Source organism: Diachasmimorpha longicaudata, chromosome 11, assembly GCF_034640455.1.
Source record: "Diachasmimorpha longicaudata isolate KC_UGA_2023 chromosome 11, iyDiaLong2, whole genome shotgun sequence".
NCBI lineage: Eukaryota > Metazoa > Arthropoda > Insecta > Hymenoptera > Braconidae > Diachasmimorpha > Diachasmimorpha longicaudata.
Window position 1 is genome coordinate 7,148,432 of NC_087235.1, and position 19,517 is coordinate 7,167,948.

Sequence of the window (19,517 nt, forward strand, 5' to 3'; positions counted from 1 at the left end):
TGGGTGAGCATACTCCACCGCTTGGTCCTGCATAATTGAAGCAGAACTGGTTTTCCCGTTCGAATCGGAAGAATTCTCATTAGATAAAAAACTTATCAACGATACCGGACATAATTAAACCCTAGAAATTAATGAAAATCGATATACCTGCGGGTACATCCCTTCACCTTGAATTTTTAATTACCTCTTAGAGGCAATGTATTTTAGGCGGCCAGCGGGCGATTTCAAATTTTCTCCCCAGGATTCATCAATTATTTATCCAACATGCGAGAGCATAATTAACAAGTTAGAAATTTGATTACAATCAAAGCTCAACATGTGAGATAGTTGGCTTTGTTTTTTTCATGGATAAGAAACTTATTAATTCAACCAGAAAAGTTTTCTAAAAAAAATCGGAATATTAGTTCTCAACGAAAAAGCGTCGGTGTAAATAAATATATATCTATCAATGCAATAATCCAATTTCCTTCTGAGTCTGATATGACAGCAACATAAAGTCAAAATCACGAGCAGTGTATATGAAAAATTTATCAGACTCCAGAGTCCAGTTTATCCAGAAACTCATTGTAACATGAATAATCCCCAATCGGCCTAAATTCTGAGCTGACAGGCAACTAGAATCCGCTTTGAGCGATTTTTCACATCTCTCGATTTTCCCTGCTCGTTTTCCGCACCATTATTATACCCTTCCTCTCCATTTCCGGATAAATCCAGAGCCACACAGGAGGAGGAGTGAAACAACTGAGATATTTGGCTGTTACATGCGAATTGTATACTGGAGTCGTCAAAATACTCTCCGATTACAATTCAAGAGTAGCAGGAGTGTTACACCTCGGTGTGTGTAGTGGTTGATTGCGTGTTAGAAGAGGCTCATGTGGGCTTTTTATTTTTCTTCGCCAGCACATGCGAGACTCCATGCTATTCTTTTAGAGTTGCGTGCCACACGGAAAAATGTTTAGTTTGCTCTCTTACCCTTTTGCACTTTTCATTTAGATGCACTACATCATGTTTTTTTTTTTAAACTTAGTGTGAGAGGTGGTATTTCAGTCAAGTGCATAGCACTTGTCAGAATTTTATTTTGATGAAACAATATTGTCACATCGTAAAAGCTCTAGTCTAACAAGAATATCACTTCGAATTAATTCCGTACATCATAATATTCATTGAATCCCGGTTGCCACGTGACCCGATGCTAACTGCAAGTTCACTCCCAATGGGGAACGATATGCAAATACAAGTACACGAATAATGGCGTTGAAACAATAGCTCTACAGCATATGCATGATTTGCGCGACTTCTGCTCGTCATATTCTTAGTCAGGAACCGTGGAAGTTTCGGAATCGTTGAAATATTCGTATTCAACTTCTGCCCCGGATTTAATTGAGAAACCGTGACCAAAGAATGTACTTCAATGGTCATAATTAATTCATCCATAAATTAACGTGAATGCATCTCCAGATTTGATAGACGAAAGGCGTTTCTCTCATTACGAGCAGTAAAATTACAATAGAATTGAAAAATATTTTTTTAATTGATAGAATAGCCCGAAATGGGTATCAAAAAAATTGAAACATAAGTGTTATATAAAATACATTCTCGGAACGATTGTTTTGACATTGGAACAAACCTAGAATTTCTGTGAAATACATCCGCACGCATGCCCAGTAGCAATTTGTCCTCGTTATAATAATTACAACGTGCAGGACCTCTGCGGCATTATGATCGATCCACGAAGGACAATTAACCGTTACTACATGAATAAAAAAAAAATTTCCACCAGAGAACGATTCATTGATACTATTGGCCGACAACACACGGATTTTTCCCCTAGTAGATCAGGGACAAACACGCCAAGGTTCACCCTGCGGAATGTACTTGTAGCATGCTCAAACGGATACCGTCAATTTTACCCCCATTTCCCACCCCTACAATTTCATATCCTCCAAGCACGTGTGCAACGCGTCAGTAAATAGCCACGCGAGGTTTCCGGGGGCACCTGCGTCTTTGATTATTCAATTCCGTACTGATTCTCACTGGGGGGACGAAGTCGTTCGCATTGTGAGAGCGCATGATATATAGAAGGTTATTCATTCTCATGGGGATAGATGAATGAGGTGCGGATAAAGAGGGGGATGTGGGAATTGACAGGAAGAATCTGTAATGATCGACAGAAATATTTGCTTCAGAGAGTCTGCCGATGAGTTGAGTTAATGCATCGGTCGACTGTTGAACATTTTCGGGGGAAATTGGGCATTTTTATTGAATGACAGCTTCACTGCAACTTCGAAAAATTGCGTTATGAGGCGATCGGAATTGACTCTGAATAATTCTTATATGAATTGATTGGTGAGAAATACATCTTCTGGTACTGGAACTGGGAAAATTCATGCATACATGATGTTCTCTGGTGTTAGGAGATATCACACAACCCCTCAATGCAGCACGGTGGGTTCTCGGATATTCAAATAATGCCTTCTGCAATCTTAAACGTGCCGTTGCATACGACGTCTCTCACTATGCTTTATTTTCTCGGGATTTGGCCTGAGGTGGATCCTTACGTGCCTCACGTGGCACATGCCAAACCAGCCCGAGGACGTTGTATGCTCAAACTCCTATGTATACGCACGTCTTTGATATCCCTGCCTCGGGTGGACTATAAGGGACGAGATTTTTGAATTCTGTATTCTCTTTGGAGATTAAACACAGCTCTAGAATACGTCATTCAATTTCCCTTTGAAGTTTCTAATGCATAAATTGCTGTTCCATGATTCTGATTACTTAAAGAACTCCTGAAGATGTTGAGAAGAAAATTATTAAATATTTCAGGCCTCTGAGATATTTATAACGGCATGGATTTCTGCATTTCAGTTGGAGGTAAATAAGGGATGACACTCCGTCAACAATAGGAAAAATGTGAATGATGCTGTTCAATATCGCTGAGCGAATACGAATCGGAATTTTTTATGGAATTCATTACACAGGAAAAATAAAATAGTGTTTTATGGCATTTTCATTATCCTGCGAGCTTTTTTTTCACTCCTCGGGTTGAATAATGCACTGGCCTCCGTCAAGAAAAGGGAAAATTTTATGAAGCCCCGGTACTATCCCCCAAACGAAATATTAATCACTCGGGGGTGGATTATAACTTTGAAAATGCACTTGGATGAATTCAACATGCGGAGCCTCATTATTCAATAATCTCTTCGTTTTTATATCTCAAAGGAGACTTGGTGGAAGATTTTCATTGCCTATCCACACACATTGCAGTTGATTAAGTCGAATGGTGGGGTATTTGCGAGGCTAAAGTGCCAGTTACGTTGTCGCAGAGAGGTAGGGGAGGATTCAACGGGTTGAGGACGCGCATTACTTCTCGTTTCCTAGCGACTTAGAGAGCGGAAGAAAACGAATGAACTGAGAGGGAGAGAAGCCCATGGGTGAACATGGAAACCCGGTACTCGGATTATGTTTCATGCCCCTTAATTATCCTTCGTGGATTCAGTTATTCTACTTTTCCGGATCTACTCTGTCTGTATGAGAGAATTCTGAAATCATGTTCATCATTCGGGGGAAGAGTAGTTTCACATAAAACCCTGGGGATGAATTTTCGATTTTTTATAACTCTTTAAGTAAACATTTGATGATCCTCGGAATAACGATTGCGTAAACCTTAGTATCTACACTTGAGCTCCACTTATTCCGTTGATAGCCGACCCTCACTCATTTTTTATTTATTTGAATAAATATATATGTCGCATATAAAACGCGCAGAATGTCTCGTAAAATTCCCATGTCCAATTAACGAGTGAAACGATGCAGTTCAATATTACCAGGGGGAAAATAACTGGAACCTCAAAGCAATCAACCTCCCTAATTACGTGGAATACATTCATAACGGCAGTTCATATTTGCCTCCAATTTCATATGTACAAAACTGTAACAGAATTTTGGCCCTAGGGGCTCAGAGTTGACGCAAAACCTTTTCGATGTACCACAGGGTGAGGAGGTATGGTCGACGAAATATATAGATATCGTTTTAGTGCACCTGGTATCGACCGGGTACCTGCAAGCTGCAGGCTTGCACAGGCCTGTTGATGGCCCTGGTACACCGGGAGAGAGGCACGTACCATGGGCCACTCAACTCCCTTTTTTTCCACTTCGATAACGAGAAATTTTCACAATTTCTCAGCAATAGCTGTAGATTATCAGCCGTGGCTCTTGCATCGATGAATTCCACAAACTGATTTTTTTTCTCCTCTTACTTTTTCGTACCACTGGACCGAATGTTTCGAGTAATGAGAATGGTTGTAGAATGCTTCAGTTTATTCGAAAGGCTTGATTAATTTCTATCAAAGAGCAATTCCAAATGCAGCAAAAAAGTTTTTTTCATTTGAATAAATTCAAAAATAAATTTATTCAATATTATTAACCTCTCTGTACTCAGGGAAATGAATCGTGCAGACTCGGAGATAAATATTTAATAAAAAATTACAGAACAATTACAGAATGGACCGAAATAAATCCCTTCCATATTATAGAAGTTTTATTAAATGTTTCCCTTTGTGCAGTGTTACACCCGGTATGAGATTGAGCTCATGAAATTGGTTTCTACATATTTTAAAGTACATGACCGATAGTTGATCCTCGTGATGGAGTCTTGATGTACTTTATGCCATTAGAGAGTTCCATGCACATATGCCTAAATGTACGGTAAAGTTACAATACCCCGGAGACATTGCAATACTGAAATATTCATTACGACGGCAGTTGCCCTGGTGGGGCTACTGGGTCATGTGGAGGCTGACTGGTGATTCGTTACCCCAGTAACAATGCCAACTTTCTCGGGCTAGTTACCTCCCTTGCATTTCGAGTCACGCATGACAGAAATATGAATTTCACGGACAGCAAAGTGAGATTTGACCTGTATCACTTCATCAGGGCCGAGTTCCAGGAAACTTCAGGAGCGATTTAAGTTGTATAAGTACGTGTTTAATTTCCAAGAAGAGTATTGGAGATATCGGGCGGGAATACACGAATATATTTTCTGAGAAAATTTATTGATGGGGGGAAAACGTAATTCCATAAAGTAATCATTTCCTTTGAGGAAGAAATAATTTTTTTAGAGATTATCCTGAGGTCCAGATATTCTCAGACACTAAGGTTTTCGCAAATTTAAGATGTTCTTAAATTTCCAATAACTCTATGGGGATGTTCACGGAAAATATTATAAGACACTAGTGTGCCCGGATGCGACAGGTTAATGTCCTTGAAAAAACTGGCGTCTTTGTGAGCAATATTGTCATTAAATTCATACAGATAACCCTCAGTTATATTGAACGATGAAATGAACCATAAATAACCGTGCGATGAACATTTACGGTTGTCATTAAAACTTCTGCGGCTGATGAAAGATCCAGTGTGTGTGGAAATGAAAAAAACTCTAAAGCCTGCAATACATTGCCCTGCGGCATTTTTATCCGCGGAATAAATTCTCCATATACTCCATGATAATTTCAGTGATATGGATCTATTGCAGTCCGTTCATAACCCCCAACGCAATCTGTTCTGAATCCACTTGGAAACAGTTCATCACAGGAATAGTGAATGTCGTTTTATTTGCTGTTATGCCACTTTACCTCTACCCATGACTTGCTCTAGGGCGGACTTGCTGACACGTTTTCCCTGACGTATTTTTTACTCATGCGTCACTCAGCTTTATCACGTTTACTATGCCAACAGTGATACAGAAGGTTTAAAAACCTAGGATACAGTTTGTTTTTTCAACGGCGCGCAATATCAGTCGGGAGAGAGAATTTATGTTCGAATGGGAACTTTTGCTTCTTGAGAAAAATCTTCTTGAGAAGTGTTTTAAATTATTATTTGGTTTTACGAAATTTTATGAGATAATCGGTAGCATTTAAGGATAATCAGCGACAAAATTATAATGTTCTATTTTCTTCAATATTTCATTATGGCATTTCACGACAAAGTTTCCCTTAAACTTTTGGAAGATAAATGGAATAGTTCACTCCCGTGCAAGCGCTGCCGGCGAGGAGCATATCCTCAACATGAGTGCTAATTTCAACTACCCACACTCAAAACACCTTCCTTAGAAGATTTCCCGAATAGAGCCTTCAAAGGCCTCCTCGAGTGTGAACGCCGTCAAGAGCAAGAGCAAATTCTATTGCCATAAATTTCAATTACCATAGAATTTTCCACGACATTATCATTTCAAAGTGTTGTAATTATGAGTATAACATATATAGAATGACAATTGATTTGTTGGCAGGTTGGTATGGAGCGTCGAGATCTGATCTTGACAGCAATATTCGGTACATTCGGCGCCCTCGGCGTCTTACTCGGCCTCGGTCTGGCTGCTTGGCTTTATCTTCGGGCCAGAAGGTCCAAGGGGCGTGATGGCAATCTAGAAGACCAAATGGATAACGGCGAGGGTACCAGCTGCAGTCAGCCCCAGCAAACCAAGAAAAATGGCTTTCTCAATCTCAAAACACCATTGATCAGCACGAAGGCGTTTGGGTGAGTCAGAAAATAAACATTTTTTTATATTTTTCATTCAATTTCTATTTATGCACTGGCATTCTCGACAACAGAGTTAAGGCCTTCGTAAAAACTCGAGGAATTCTTTTATACCCTTAGTACTATTGAATTGTGGATTTCTTTTCCACGTGCCCCAGTAACAAAAACATCCACAACCTTAGAGAAATACTCAGCAAAAATTATTTATCATTTCTGTAATCCCGGGGTCAAATGTGATTGAGGTAAATTTCATTTCGTAGTGTTCGGTTATTTTTATTGGAATTTATTGTGGAAAAATTACGGTATCAAAAGCAATAATGTCATCCAGTGTTCAAATCGAAATTGAAAGTATTTCTTCACGCGTTCGGTGTTAGTCGATGTTTTTGGTGGTCACTGTTTGATGTACATAGTCTGTTGTCGATGAATGGATGTGATTAAGTGTACCCTGGCAGATGCATGTGAATATATCGATTGTGCTGATTATCGAATTCCGGTAAGTGAGAGTTTAATCATTTTTCTAAAGAACTGAATGGGTTCTTCGGTAATATCCCGAAGATTTTAGCCCTCGGTTGGTACCAGTTACCACTCGGTGAAACACACCCCCTCGAATAGGGAGAATCGAAACTGTTTTATCAACAGACGTTCCATTTTTCGGAGGTATTTCTATATGCATCGAGCTTTTATGGAGATCATTTTCAACCATCTTTACCGGCTAGAGATAAACAGGCGCTTGCGTCTGACTAAAGACGGAGATTTCTACTTTGTCGGTAAATACATTGACTTGTACTACTTGATCGTATCTTACCGGGATAAAGTTTCCTCGAATTGGAGAGACTGGGATAGAGGGGAGAAATTTTGTCGTTTGCAGAATGAAAGTAGTGAATTCTAGGAGCTCGAGGACTGCCATCCTGGATTTCATGAAAATTATTATTACTGACCATTTTTCCAACGGCAGGTAAACAAGTGGGGCGTCAAATCAGACGTGGAAATTTCCACTTTGCCTCTATATGTATTGACTTTTACCCCTTGAACATACCTACCTCGTAATTATTGCAACAGATGTTTCTGAAAAATTGCTATCGACCCGTGCATTTAATGAAATCTACAAGGCCATAGCTTTCCCAGTCATGCAAGACAATGGCGGAAAAAAGGACAGAATTTTTCATTCGTGAAATTGAGGTAATCAGCCCCAGAAGCTTAGGTATATGCGTTCGAGTCTTTACCGGGAAATCACATAATTTTTTCCGCAGACTATTCCCTTTGATTCCATGTTGGATCCGTAATTTCTCTCTCTTCCTCTAATCGGGGAATGTTTTTTCCAGTTCTGTAGAATTTCATGGACGTAATACAAGAGGAAATTTAGTAACTGAAAATTTTCTAAAAACCTCAATAGAAAAAATTCTTGATGATAATGAAAAATCAGAGGAAAGAGAAAATTCTGGGATTATAAATGAATTATATATTTTATTTATGTTTCCCCACGAAATTTCACTTTCTTCGGACATATATGAAGCTGTGTCATCTTTGTGACATATGTGTCATATTTCCACTGATTTTTATTCATAAATTCACTTCAGTGAGGGCATTTCCCCCATGTTTATCGCATAGCATATTCAGGATGGGGGCGATAGTTTGATCAATTTTTTTTCTCACGTAGTACCTGTCTACCGCAGTTAATTGATTACCCCGAATAATGATTCCCGAGGCTTTCAAGTTGCCAGTCAGTCTTCAATTTATTTCCGAAAAAGACCTGCCATGTTGATGACCCAATTGTGGTTATCACTGCGGAACGCCGCGATTATTATTAACAATTCAATGAGCTTGCAATAGGTTAAATTTTTTATTAATACCGCACGGTCATTATGGAAGCCCTGAGTTACATCTGGTTAATCAATATATGCAAATGATTGCGTCAAATGAAAGTTCGGGCAAAAATGTGGCAGTTCTACTCGGAATAAATTATAATAATATGACTAATCCGCATCGCTGATAATTAAAAATTTGGGGAAGGAAAAAATACTAGAATTAATTCCCGTCGCAAAGGGATAGCCAGCAATCAATTCTCGTGCTCGCACGGAATATTTTATTGGCTTAATCGTGATTTATCAGTAATTATAACCCATTGGCATTTAAAAAAACTACACGATGAGACATTTTAATATTAAGGGGAAATTAGACAACCCTGTTGTTTAAATGCATCCGCGGAGTCGTTGCAACAGACAATATCCAAGTGTTGATATATAGACCGGAAAACCGGTGAAATGTGAATACGTCTGGAGTACAATGGCGAACGGAACAAGGTAAAGTTTCAGAATACATCTGTGAGAGTTTCGTCTCAAGGATATAAAGTCTCTGCCACGTGCAGTGCATCATGACATCCATAAATCTGGGACTCTCATTTTTCACAAGTCAAAAAAAAAACGTAACAAAGGGAAGAAAAAACAGCAGTTAATTCGGGATTTGGCGAGTTGCGGTGCGACAATCCGTTGCGATAGGCTTTCCTTCATCCTATCGTCCCATTCTTCTTTTTACACAACCTTTTATCCCACTGAATCCAGTGCCCAGGCACTCTCTCACTATTTGGGTATAAGTATACGTGAAAATACGATCTTCAATTCCAATTAAATTGATCGTGAGGGATCCTTAGGGTAACTTCGTGTCAAAGTGGAAGTATTCAAACTGAATCATTCGGGAAATTATTCAAAAGTCGTTTGGCTTCTCGGGTAATGCAAACGTATCTACTGTACACTGGGGTGAGGTGTTCTTTGGGCTTTAAAAGCCGATCACTGGACCTAATCATCAAATGCTGCACTTTGAGGATTCCGATAACCTCAACAATTTCGCTCGCCCTCCATCTCTGCCGCGTCGTAATATTATCGCTGTCTATAACCCAATTTTCCAGGAACGTTTCTACTTGAACTCGCCATGGGATTTTAACCGGTTGATTTATTGCCCTCAGGCGGTGGCAATGAGATTAATTAATTGGTCGTTATTAAAATCGAATAGCTAGTCCAACGGTGAGGATTTCTGCTGACAAGAAATCGGTTTGCATCAGAGGGTAGGAGATGCTAAATTAATGGGGGCGAAGGTCAGAATTAAATCAATGCATATTTCAGGGCTCTTTTTATGGTTGTTCGTGATTTATGGATGCGGGAGCAAATGTGCGGGCTTAGTGGGAATGTCTGAGTTTTTGGGTACTGATTTTTTTTTCCTTCTATTTAGCATGTTTATGGGGTTCCTCCTATAGTGGTATTTGATAGGGCCTGCGTAGACCATAAGTACGCAGTTTTTTTATTATGAATTTCTCGGTAATTTATTCGAAATTGAGGTGTTGAGAATCAATAATAAAATTTCAATCTTTGCTTCTTTTCTATGCTTTTTCATCTGGATGGTCTCATATGAAATTTCATCTTTTAAATTCACTTCTAGAATTTTACTGGATAAAAAAAAATTAGAACTAGATTTTCGTCTACCGGTGTTGCATTGCTTCCGGTAATTTTTTCTCATTATTTTTATTCCCGAATGGACCCCCTGTGAATTATTCATTTGCACATGCTCTACACATGCGTGTAACCCAAAACGAAATACCCGGAGTATGAACGTGTATCGATTCGCCTTGCCCCCTCCGCCCTTACCCATTTATTTTTATCCTTCTTTTGTTCCCACGACCACTGTTCAATGAGCAATCTCCACCCTGCATGTCTCTATCGCACCTCCCCCTCTCATCTCCAGCTACTAAGATGGTTTCCAACCTACCCAGAGTTAAATATTGAGTAAAAATTACCAGAAAGATACCGTAAGATTTATTGAAAATTATGTGACGAAACTGAAATTGTAAATTGCCGTCACGTAATCTTCTGTAGAACTCCGTAATTTTGGCCCAATGATGATTGATTCACACCCGCGAACTTCGATTTTATGCACCAATGCTGGTGGTCTTTCCAGTATTTTTTTTTTCATCTTCTTTTCTTTTCTTTTCTCTCTTTAAACGTGACCAACGCTATCTCGCCCAGTTGCGGTGGGATTTCAACTGACGGCGAGCAATTTATCAAGCCCGGAAACAAAAACCTTTCTCTATCGACGAAAAAAACATCTCAAAAAATATATTACGTATGCATTCCCCTGCGTAAAAATAATAAACCTGTGAAATGTTGGAGGTATTTCATCCAAGGATCACTCGAATATTCATGTTTTCAATTCCCATGCGATCTATCGGAGAAAAATGAATGCAGAAACTACCGACCTGCAATTTTACCGGAGGAAAAAATCGTTGAGTATCAATTGGAAGTAGATCTTTCGTGGACATATATCATTTTGCATGACATTGAAAAATCATCTATTCTCAGAACTTGTAAATTTGATTGGAGATGAAAGTTGAGAATTCTCGAAAGTTTCAAGTTGACCATTCGCCGTTGAGAGGTCGAAGATTTTTATCAGAGACATCTCGAAAATTCATATGTTCGATTCCCATGCGATTTATCGGTAAGAGCCGGACGTGAAAACTGCCAACTTATCATTTTACCGGAAGTGAGTGGAAAAAGTGCGGTGTAAAGGGAATTTTCGTAAACTCGTATCACCACCCCTCCTCGATTTTTCCAACTTCACCCTCGTGCATAGCCCATTCAAAAGCCTTTTCGCCATTTTTTTTCTGTTTCATTTCCAAATGCTTCTCGATTTTAAATGTAACGCTACGACACATATCGAGGGCCACGCCTCATCGTAAACTCTCGGCACTTTTTATATTTTTCATCTCTGAAAAGCATCCATTGAAAAATATATCTGACTGTTGATAGTGGAGTTTAAAAAAGCGGTAGAGAAATGCGCCAACGAAACAGTACGGGTTTTATCTCCTGAAAACTTCTGAAAGCTCCTCATTAACGCAATGACAATGGAGATGTAGGAGAAACCGTTGACAGGAACGCACTGAGGGCCGAGAGCCATTTTGATTTCGTAATGAGGGAAAATTGTAGCCTGCGGGTATTCTTAGTTGACTCTGTCAGAAAGATTTTTATGAATATTAGAAAGTAGATAAGATTAATCGCGGGGGTGGTTTGTGGCTCGAGGACGTATTGTTTGAATAGCCTCCTTGTGATCTCTCTTCAGTGATGCCAGCCTCTGGGGTGCTCTTTACACTCTCGACCCATCAATTGGCATCGAATGAAGCGTTCAGAGGAGACTAAATAACGGGGTTTCACAAAGGTGAAATTCCAGGGGAATATACATGGGGGGGAGGTTAATCATGGCTTGTCGACGCAATTGTAGGCATTGTTCATGAGGGAAAGGCTTGATTGAGCATTCCACAGCATTCGGAGAGATTGGAAGTATTAACTGAACAATTTAATTTAATCGTGCATGGTTGGGATGTAACTGGAATTTTAGCATCTATTTCTGAGGCTTTCACGAGACGGGGAGAATATGTAGGCTACATTTCTTCAGAGAAACTCATTAATTTTAAAGACTTACCACTCGGAATATTTGCGAGAGCTTCATAATTAATTTCCCTCATGTCCCTAATTAAAAATCCTCGATAAATGATTCTATTTCATAGACATTGGCATTCGTTGAGAAATTACACCTGCACATCAAATTACTCCAGAGCTTTATATTTCCCAATTATCGACTAAATTGATATGAATCAACGACTCATCGAATTCACCCGAAACTCCGGTTCTATTCACTCTTGTCGCACAATCACAAATTGATTGGTCCCCGTCATGATTCGAGTTCATAACTATTCACTTCACATCACTGATTATTCCAACAGTCTAAACAATTAATTAAACCTCAGTGTAATCCATTGGAGTAATTCTATTCGAATCCAAATCACGGGCTAATCTCCATAATTTACGTAACTGCTTACATAACAAAATTATTCCGAGTAGGTAATGACATGCTAGGTTGCTTGTCAATGCGTCAGTTGAACCATCGAAGAATAGAGTGTGGAGGGGTAGAACTGCCCTGGTCACTTCCGGGTAACGTGAAAAACGATGTGGTATTCGTCAGCAGAATAGATGGGGTGAGCCATCTGAAATATTGTCCAGCAGCTCTCACGAAATTAGGTTAACCATGACGAGGTGGTGCGAGATAAAGTCAGGAGATGATTTTTCAATCACACTGATTGAGTGATTCATTAACTCCCAACAAAATTGGTTGACTATTGTGGGATTAGTGTAGTGTTGCGTAATTCCATTTCCCATTAATTGAAGAATTCTCATTCTCCGGTTGCCAAACATAAATAAAATTTCACGTTTTATTTCTCAAGTAGAAAACGTTTTTCACTTTTATGAATATCATTACTGAACATAAAATTTATTTTATTGTTCTCCTCATTTGAATTCTTCATTTTTTATTATGAGATGTACAATAATTTCACGGTTATTGGATATTTCGTTGATAATCATGATGTGAAATTTGGGTTTTATGACAGCATTTTATCAAAGATGAAATTTTTCCTCCACATTTATCGTAAATTGGATTTTATTCCACAAGCTTTTGGTTTTACTGTCATACATGGGTACAGGCTCGTGTCTCGTTTGGCATCGAGGAAATAGAAGATGTAAATCACGAACGATACGGGGTGTTGCCCGATGATGGAGAGTATGAGGCGCGCAGGGTAGATATGCATGTGTTGCCCTCAAACGCTGAATGCCGATATGCTCTGATATATCGTTACCCACCTACAACTGGCATGTTTATGTCTGCTGTGTTGTGGAGCATGTCTCGTGTCTACATTTGAGGGTTACCATTAGCCTTGGAGATGACTCGAGAGGGGGGGGGGATTCAGCATGCGTGCAGAATTGGAATTGTTGAGGGGGTCCTGTGTAGTCCCATTGTCTGACCATGTCGGACAATCCGTCTGAGACATTAAGGGGACTAGTGTAAAACATTTGTCGGGGGATATTACGTGCATTCCGGATGAATGAGGCTGTTTGCTAAATGGACGTGATATTGAAGGAGAAAAAATTCCAATGAGAGGCGCTAGCAAAAGTGGGCCAAACTCCTTATATAGGTCAAGGTATTTCGGCAAATCCATTATCTCATTACTTGCATCTTTGATTAAATCCTCCTGTGCTCGTTTATTTTTTTTCTAACAAGGAAGTCTCATAAAATAATTCAACTTTTCTATTGAATGGAAGCATTGCATCCCCATAACCCCCAGAATCCACAGACAAATTACACCACAAATTTCTTCACGTGTATCGCATTATGCCGATTCATCACCGCACTATTCCCAAGTTATCGGTAAAGAACAATTTTCCCAAGTTCGATTCTTGTTTCCAATAGTTTTGAAAACTTTTTCATCACATAAATTCCATCATTCGCACCATAAGTACTCTTCCACTCCCGGAATACGGGGCAACCGCTAACTGTGAAAAAGTGGAAAAAGAAAAAATTGTAACCGGAAGTTTTGTCACGTCGACCCAATTATGTCCTCATTGTCGACATGTATGCTGTGTGGGATTGCCTCCGGCTAGAATTTCTTTCTCTCCAACTCACAAGACAACTGTCGATATTTCGTCTATCCGGGTGTGGAGAGAGAGGAATGGAACTTGTCAGCCAATAAAACTCAACAGTTTTCCTCGCCTGTGCTCTATTTTATATCATTCCCTCTCGTCTCTTTCATTTTTTTCCCCTCCTTCATAATCGCCATGTCAATTTTGCGAATGTGTAACATGTATGAGAATGAGCTGTGCATTTTTCCGACAGGTGAATGCAAATTTCCCCGACATTTTTCTCACTTTCCCTATTCGGACGAGTAACGCAGCTGATGCACAGACTCTTGATAAATTTTTTAGCAAACGTCTGCGGTTTTTCCTCACCGACCTTCAAGCTTCTTCCACCCCTACTCCTCTTCGCATCTGTTAAATTTGGGTACAGGGGTGACAGCATCGAAACCACCACTGCAACTGTACACTATCTCCCAATTCTCTCCTGTACGGAATTCATGTACGTCAGTTTCACATCACATATTTCACGCTTTGCCAGATTCGATAAAAAAAAAAAATATCAATGTACAATCTCACGCCAATTTTTAAAAACTGCCCCGACAAAAAGCTGAGCTCGTGAGTTATACGGTATTTCGGGTACAGTCCAATTTAAATATAACTATACTGCAACTATTTCGACAAATTGAGTGCAGTTACGGGGTAATGCATAACGGGTTTTCGTTGAGAACTACACCCACGTATTTTCCGGTATTGGAGAGTTGATTAGGACAATCGTATCAGCGATGGATTGTGGTATTTCTATCAGAAAAATAATTGCCATCGCTTCGGAAATGGAAACTACGAAAATTAGCCTTGTTACTAATTCCACGTTCTACAGTTTCGTACCTATTCAGCAGAAAATATTTGACCACTGGGGAAATTTTTTTCATTAAAATTATTCTACCTCTCTATAAAAATTTATTGTGCGTCATCGTTACCTCTTCTGTCATTCAAAATTGAGTAAATACACGAGCATCAAATTTTATTTCATGTTATAAATATTTTATTTTGATAAAAAATTTTTTTCTAAAATAAAACAAAAAAATCCACCGCAGAAAAATACAGGAATAAAAATTTTCCGCAATTGTACCGCCAATTAAGGCCAAAAATTACCAAGTACTGAATACGAGACCTCCGAGTTACTCCAATACGAACCTAGTCGTAATAGTAATGTAACCTGAATATTCGAATGAGAGGATTCTAATTAAATTCACTGGCATATGACGCTCCGTTGGTATTAGTCCTTGGAGGTCTTGGAGTACTGCACGTATCTGAGATGTTCGGCGTCGGTGAGAAAATCCTCGAATGGGTATTCCCCAAGTCCTCTTTTCAACGCAATCCCATTGTATATTCGAATATTTTGAATTATCCGAGGGCACCGTCAACCCCTTCATTCTCATTCTTCCCTTTGGATTTCCAGAGGCCTGGCTTTAATTGCATTTTCCTGATTTTATTATCGATTGAATCAGTGTTCTTCTTTGCAAATAACAATTCCCGAGTAGAATCACTTGTCATAAATAAACAACTATTAATAATATTCAAAAAGTGGGCATCATCTGCGGCAATAAATTACTCTAATCCATAGTTATTACCCAATATCCATGTTTAACACCGGCTATGGAAGTTTTGGTTTTGCCCATATCCGTGCCCATCGTTGCATTATCGATTTTCAATCGAGTTTACACGAATACATAAGCTTTCCTCGTCCAAGCCATAGTCCCCGGACAACACCTTCAGTGTACACGTCCAGTCAACTCATGTGGCAAATTGCACACATTGTATGACCCAAGCAACTGATATCGCAACATACCGTCACAGTTACAACTACAGAGACACTTGATCTCGTTTAATTTCATTTTACGTTAATAATTATTCCCCCCACTTTCCTGGGACTTATCACACGATAATTAATTTATTAAAGAAACACCTGTCATCTCCCCATACATAATTCACAGTAGTAATACAATTTGCAAGCTTCCAGCCCACCTCAGCAACCCTACCAAACATGTTATCCCTCAATTTTGAATCTGCAAGCTCCGTATAAAATAATAAATCCCATTAAAAATTCTACATTCCCCAGTGCTCCTGTAACATGTAAAACTAGAGACCTACCTTTACCGGGTGTATAGTCCATTAGAGTGCTTGTTAGAGTTATCCCCTCATGGGGGGTTAAAGTACGGTACTGTGTGCACCGAGGTAAAAGCGCCAAGGGTCAGCTCGAAAACACTGAAAGGCCACAGGGAGTTACCGTAGACAATGAATTTACCCTGTCTAGGATTTTGTTTTTAACCCCAGATCAGTACCTCAACTTTTACCCGGTCGTGAAAAGTTTTCACCTCAGCAGAAATGATCCTCAAATCAACTCAAATCACCCTGACAACTGAAAAATTTCCCACAACTTTTTTACCATTCAACAAAAACTCAATGGGACATAAAATTCTAAATTAAAGTTGAAGAGGAATAAATGTAATTGGGTAATGGAGTTTGTCGAGTGAATTTTCTTATGCCGGGAGAGATTCAATAAAAATTTCGTTGCTTTCCCTCTGATCTTCATAAAAGGAAGATAAAAATTCTTTTAAGGTATTTATGAGGCGATAGATGCGACTCGTGTTTATACAAATGGCTGAACTTCTTTGACGAGGAGGTTTTACCGAAGGTACCGAGATAGTTGATAGAACGCCAATTGGAAGCTGGCCAGGAAGTCAAGTATTTCGTGGCTCACTTGAGCACCCGACAAACGCAACAGATGCCACTTGTTACATTTTAAACGTTAGCTCGTTATCATCGTTATCAGGCTGGTTATTATCAAATTGGTAGGTGGTGAGCCGGAATTTACGATGCGCACCTGGTGGTGATTTAAAATGTTGATAGTACTGGAAAGCAGTGAGAATTTTGGTAGTTCCAGAGGTGATAGGGTTTTCTTAGATTGGAAATCAATACTATTCGCTCTGAGTATAATGACATTACTCTAAGAAATGCTGACTATCGATTTTCAAAGGGTTTGATGGAAATTGAACCGGTAGATGTGGGACTCAAGAATTTGTCGATCGAATAACTATGTGAAACACATTAAACCCTTCGATTTCCGCAGCACAGTTTCTTTGAAAATGGTTATTGACTGATAACGAAAATTTCGTACTTATCTGGAAGATTTTATTTCTAAATTCTGGTGCCGAGCAATAGAATTTTTCCTACGGTCTTCTCCCCGTGCATTTGAAGAAATGCTGAATCGATTCTGAATGCAGCTGATAGGGATTGGATGGTAGAAATAGGCTTCGAGTATTTGTCAAACTGACAAGTATTCGTAAAACGTTAAAGCCTTATATTTCCTCAGCCGGTGGGAGAAAATATAAAAAATTCAATTTCCTCAGATGAATTTTTATTCTTGTGTTTACTACCCTGTGCAGAGGTTTGTTAAATGCAATCGTAGCATCATCAATCTTCCACTCCTGGAGTGAAACAGATTCCTGGAATGGGTCAGACAAGCTGCACTCAGACGTACATTGTAATAATGCAAAATTACTGGGAGGTCTTGAGCAAAATTGAAGAAAATTCCAGGCGAGTGATTAATGTAATAAGCATTGAGAGAATGCACGGGGATGGATCGTTCATTTCCACAAATGGATGATGTATTCGCCGAACACGATCTCCCGTGTTCGTCCTTCTCTCACCCATTCCCTGGTTACCGCCGCGGTTGGTTGTATCCTGTGTCATACATCATCGTGACCAACCGCCGAACAGTTATTACATCAAATGGGAACACACCCTCGAACCCCTCAATCTCAAATTCCCCATTTTTTAAGCTCGGAGTAAACTTTTCTGATGGAGAAAAACGCACGCTTGATTCAGTTATCCGCGCGATAAATTGGCCGAGATATTGTACGACAGTTGAAAAAAATTGAGATACATTAGTTTCACGGCCCGAAAGAGAAAGAAATGAGAGAAATGATTCACTCATTAAAGTCCATACGCTTTCAACAATTTTTTATGAAAATTAACCAGTGTTATTTTTGAAAATATTTGTCACATCACAGGTTTATTGATAGGATAAAATATTGACTGTTACAAAAGTAAATTCACCCTTGAAGCACTATAATATAGTCTATAATTTCATGAAGGCTTACAGCATCACATTCCATTTAAAAAAAACAAATGGGCGCTCCCAATGGGGGAAAAAAACCTGATCTGAAAAGTCATCGCGCAGTCTCATTTCCCCTTCACCCTTCGATAATAATCTCACTGTCTCTATACCAAACCCATTCCTTTTCTTATCCCGACAAATCACTTTTATATCGACTGATGATCACAAGTCGTTGAGTCGTGAATAAAAAAAAATATCTTCTGCATGTTTCGTAACTGCGCCCGTGGGCGTTCTTTTTATATCTCATTCAAGCCTCCTCTTGTAGGGGGTGAGAGATTGCAGCTCAGTGGGGATGAAATGAAAACGGTAAATCGAGATGTTCTCTCTGGTTGGTAAAGTCTCCATTACATTATCCTTATCGTCTCCAGCTATCTTTTTCGACCTAGACGAGTGGTAGTTTGTTTTTTCCTCCTCCTCGAGAATATATGGACGAGATGGATTTTGTTACCCGTGGAACGATGATGACCCCCTCGTTGTTGTTGTCGTTGGACTTTGAGTGCTATACCATGTAAAAGGTCATTTCTCTCATATCAAATGACGCGGATCCTAAAATGTTTGCGAGGGTGACAAACACGAGAGTATGATTTTTTTTTCATTAAAAGGGTGATTAATCAATTTTCCATTTTCATATAGAGACATTGAATCATAATAAAAATTTATATTTTTCGATTGCAACAATGGCAGTCAAAGGTACAATCAAATGGCTTCTGTCGGATAAAGTTAAATCTCCAGTTTTTTTTCTACCAAAATGATTGGACTTTAGGGGGAAAAATTGTCGGTTAATAGTTCTACTCAGTTTTCCAATTCTCATTTGGCTTGTCACTAGGTCAATAATAACGACGACACATATCGACTGGTTGAAGTGAAAAAAACCTCGTAAATGTTCATTTCAAGGTATTTATTCGATAACATTGATAGTTAATCGATTGCCATCCTTACCCTTAACACGGTTATTACGGATTATGGATACACACACCACATCGAACTCTCTCCCAGAATGAAGAGGGGTTGTAATACCGGGGCGATAAAATTTTATGTCCCGTTGACTCCTGCACACGTTGTAACTGACCAGGAGTACGTATGGCTTCGATGCCCTAGCGGAAATAGCAGAACGTCTTTCACGGTGTAAATAATAACTGCATGAACAATATTTGTATTTTAATGATCCGTGAATATTATGTGTGTATGGAACTTGGAGAGGGTGTGAGGCCAAATATCTCCGGTTCAATTTTTCAACAGAAGTTCCAATTTTTTTTACATCTCTCCGATGTATTTAAATTCACTCCAGAAAAAAATATGAGAAAACTCATTAAAACTGACTCCCAATTAATTCTGCTTCCACTTTTTAATTATTC

General features: G+C 39.2%; 1 protein-coding gene across 9 annotated transcripts in view; it reads left to right on the forward strand.

Moving 5' to 3' along the window:
- The window catches only part of LOC135167140 (synaptotagmin-7), a 127,916-nt gene that overhangs the window by 46,042 nt on the left and 62,357 nt on the right, over positions 1-19,517 (forward strand). For all 9 annotated transcript variants that reach the window (XM_064130007.1, XM_064130014.1, XM_064130006.1 and 6 more), the window contains one exon: positions 6,287-6,534. In XM_064130007.1, coding sequence (XP_063986077.1) covers positions 6,287-6,534 — 248 coding nt within the window. The remainder of the gene's footprint in view (positions 1-6,286; positions 6,535-19,517) is intronic.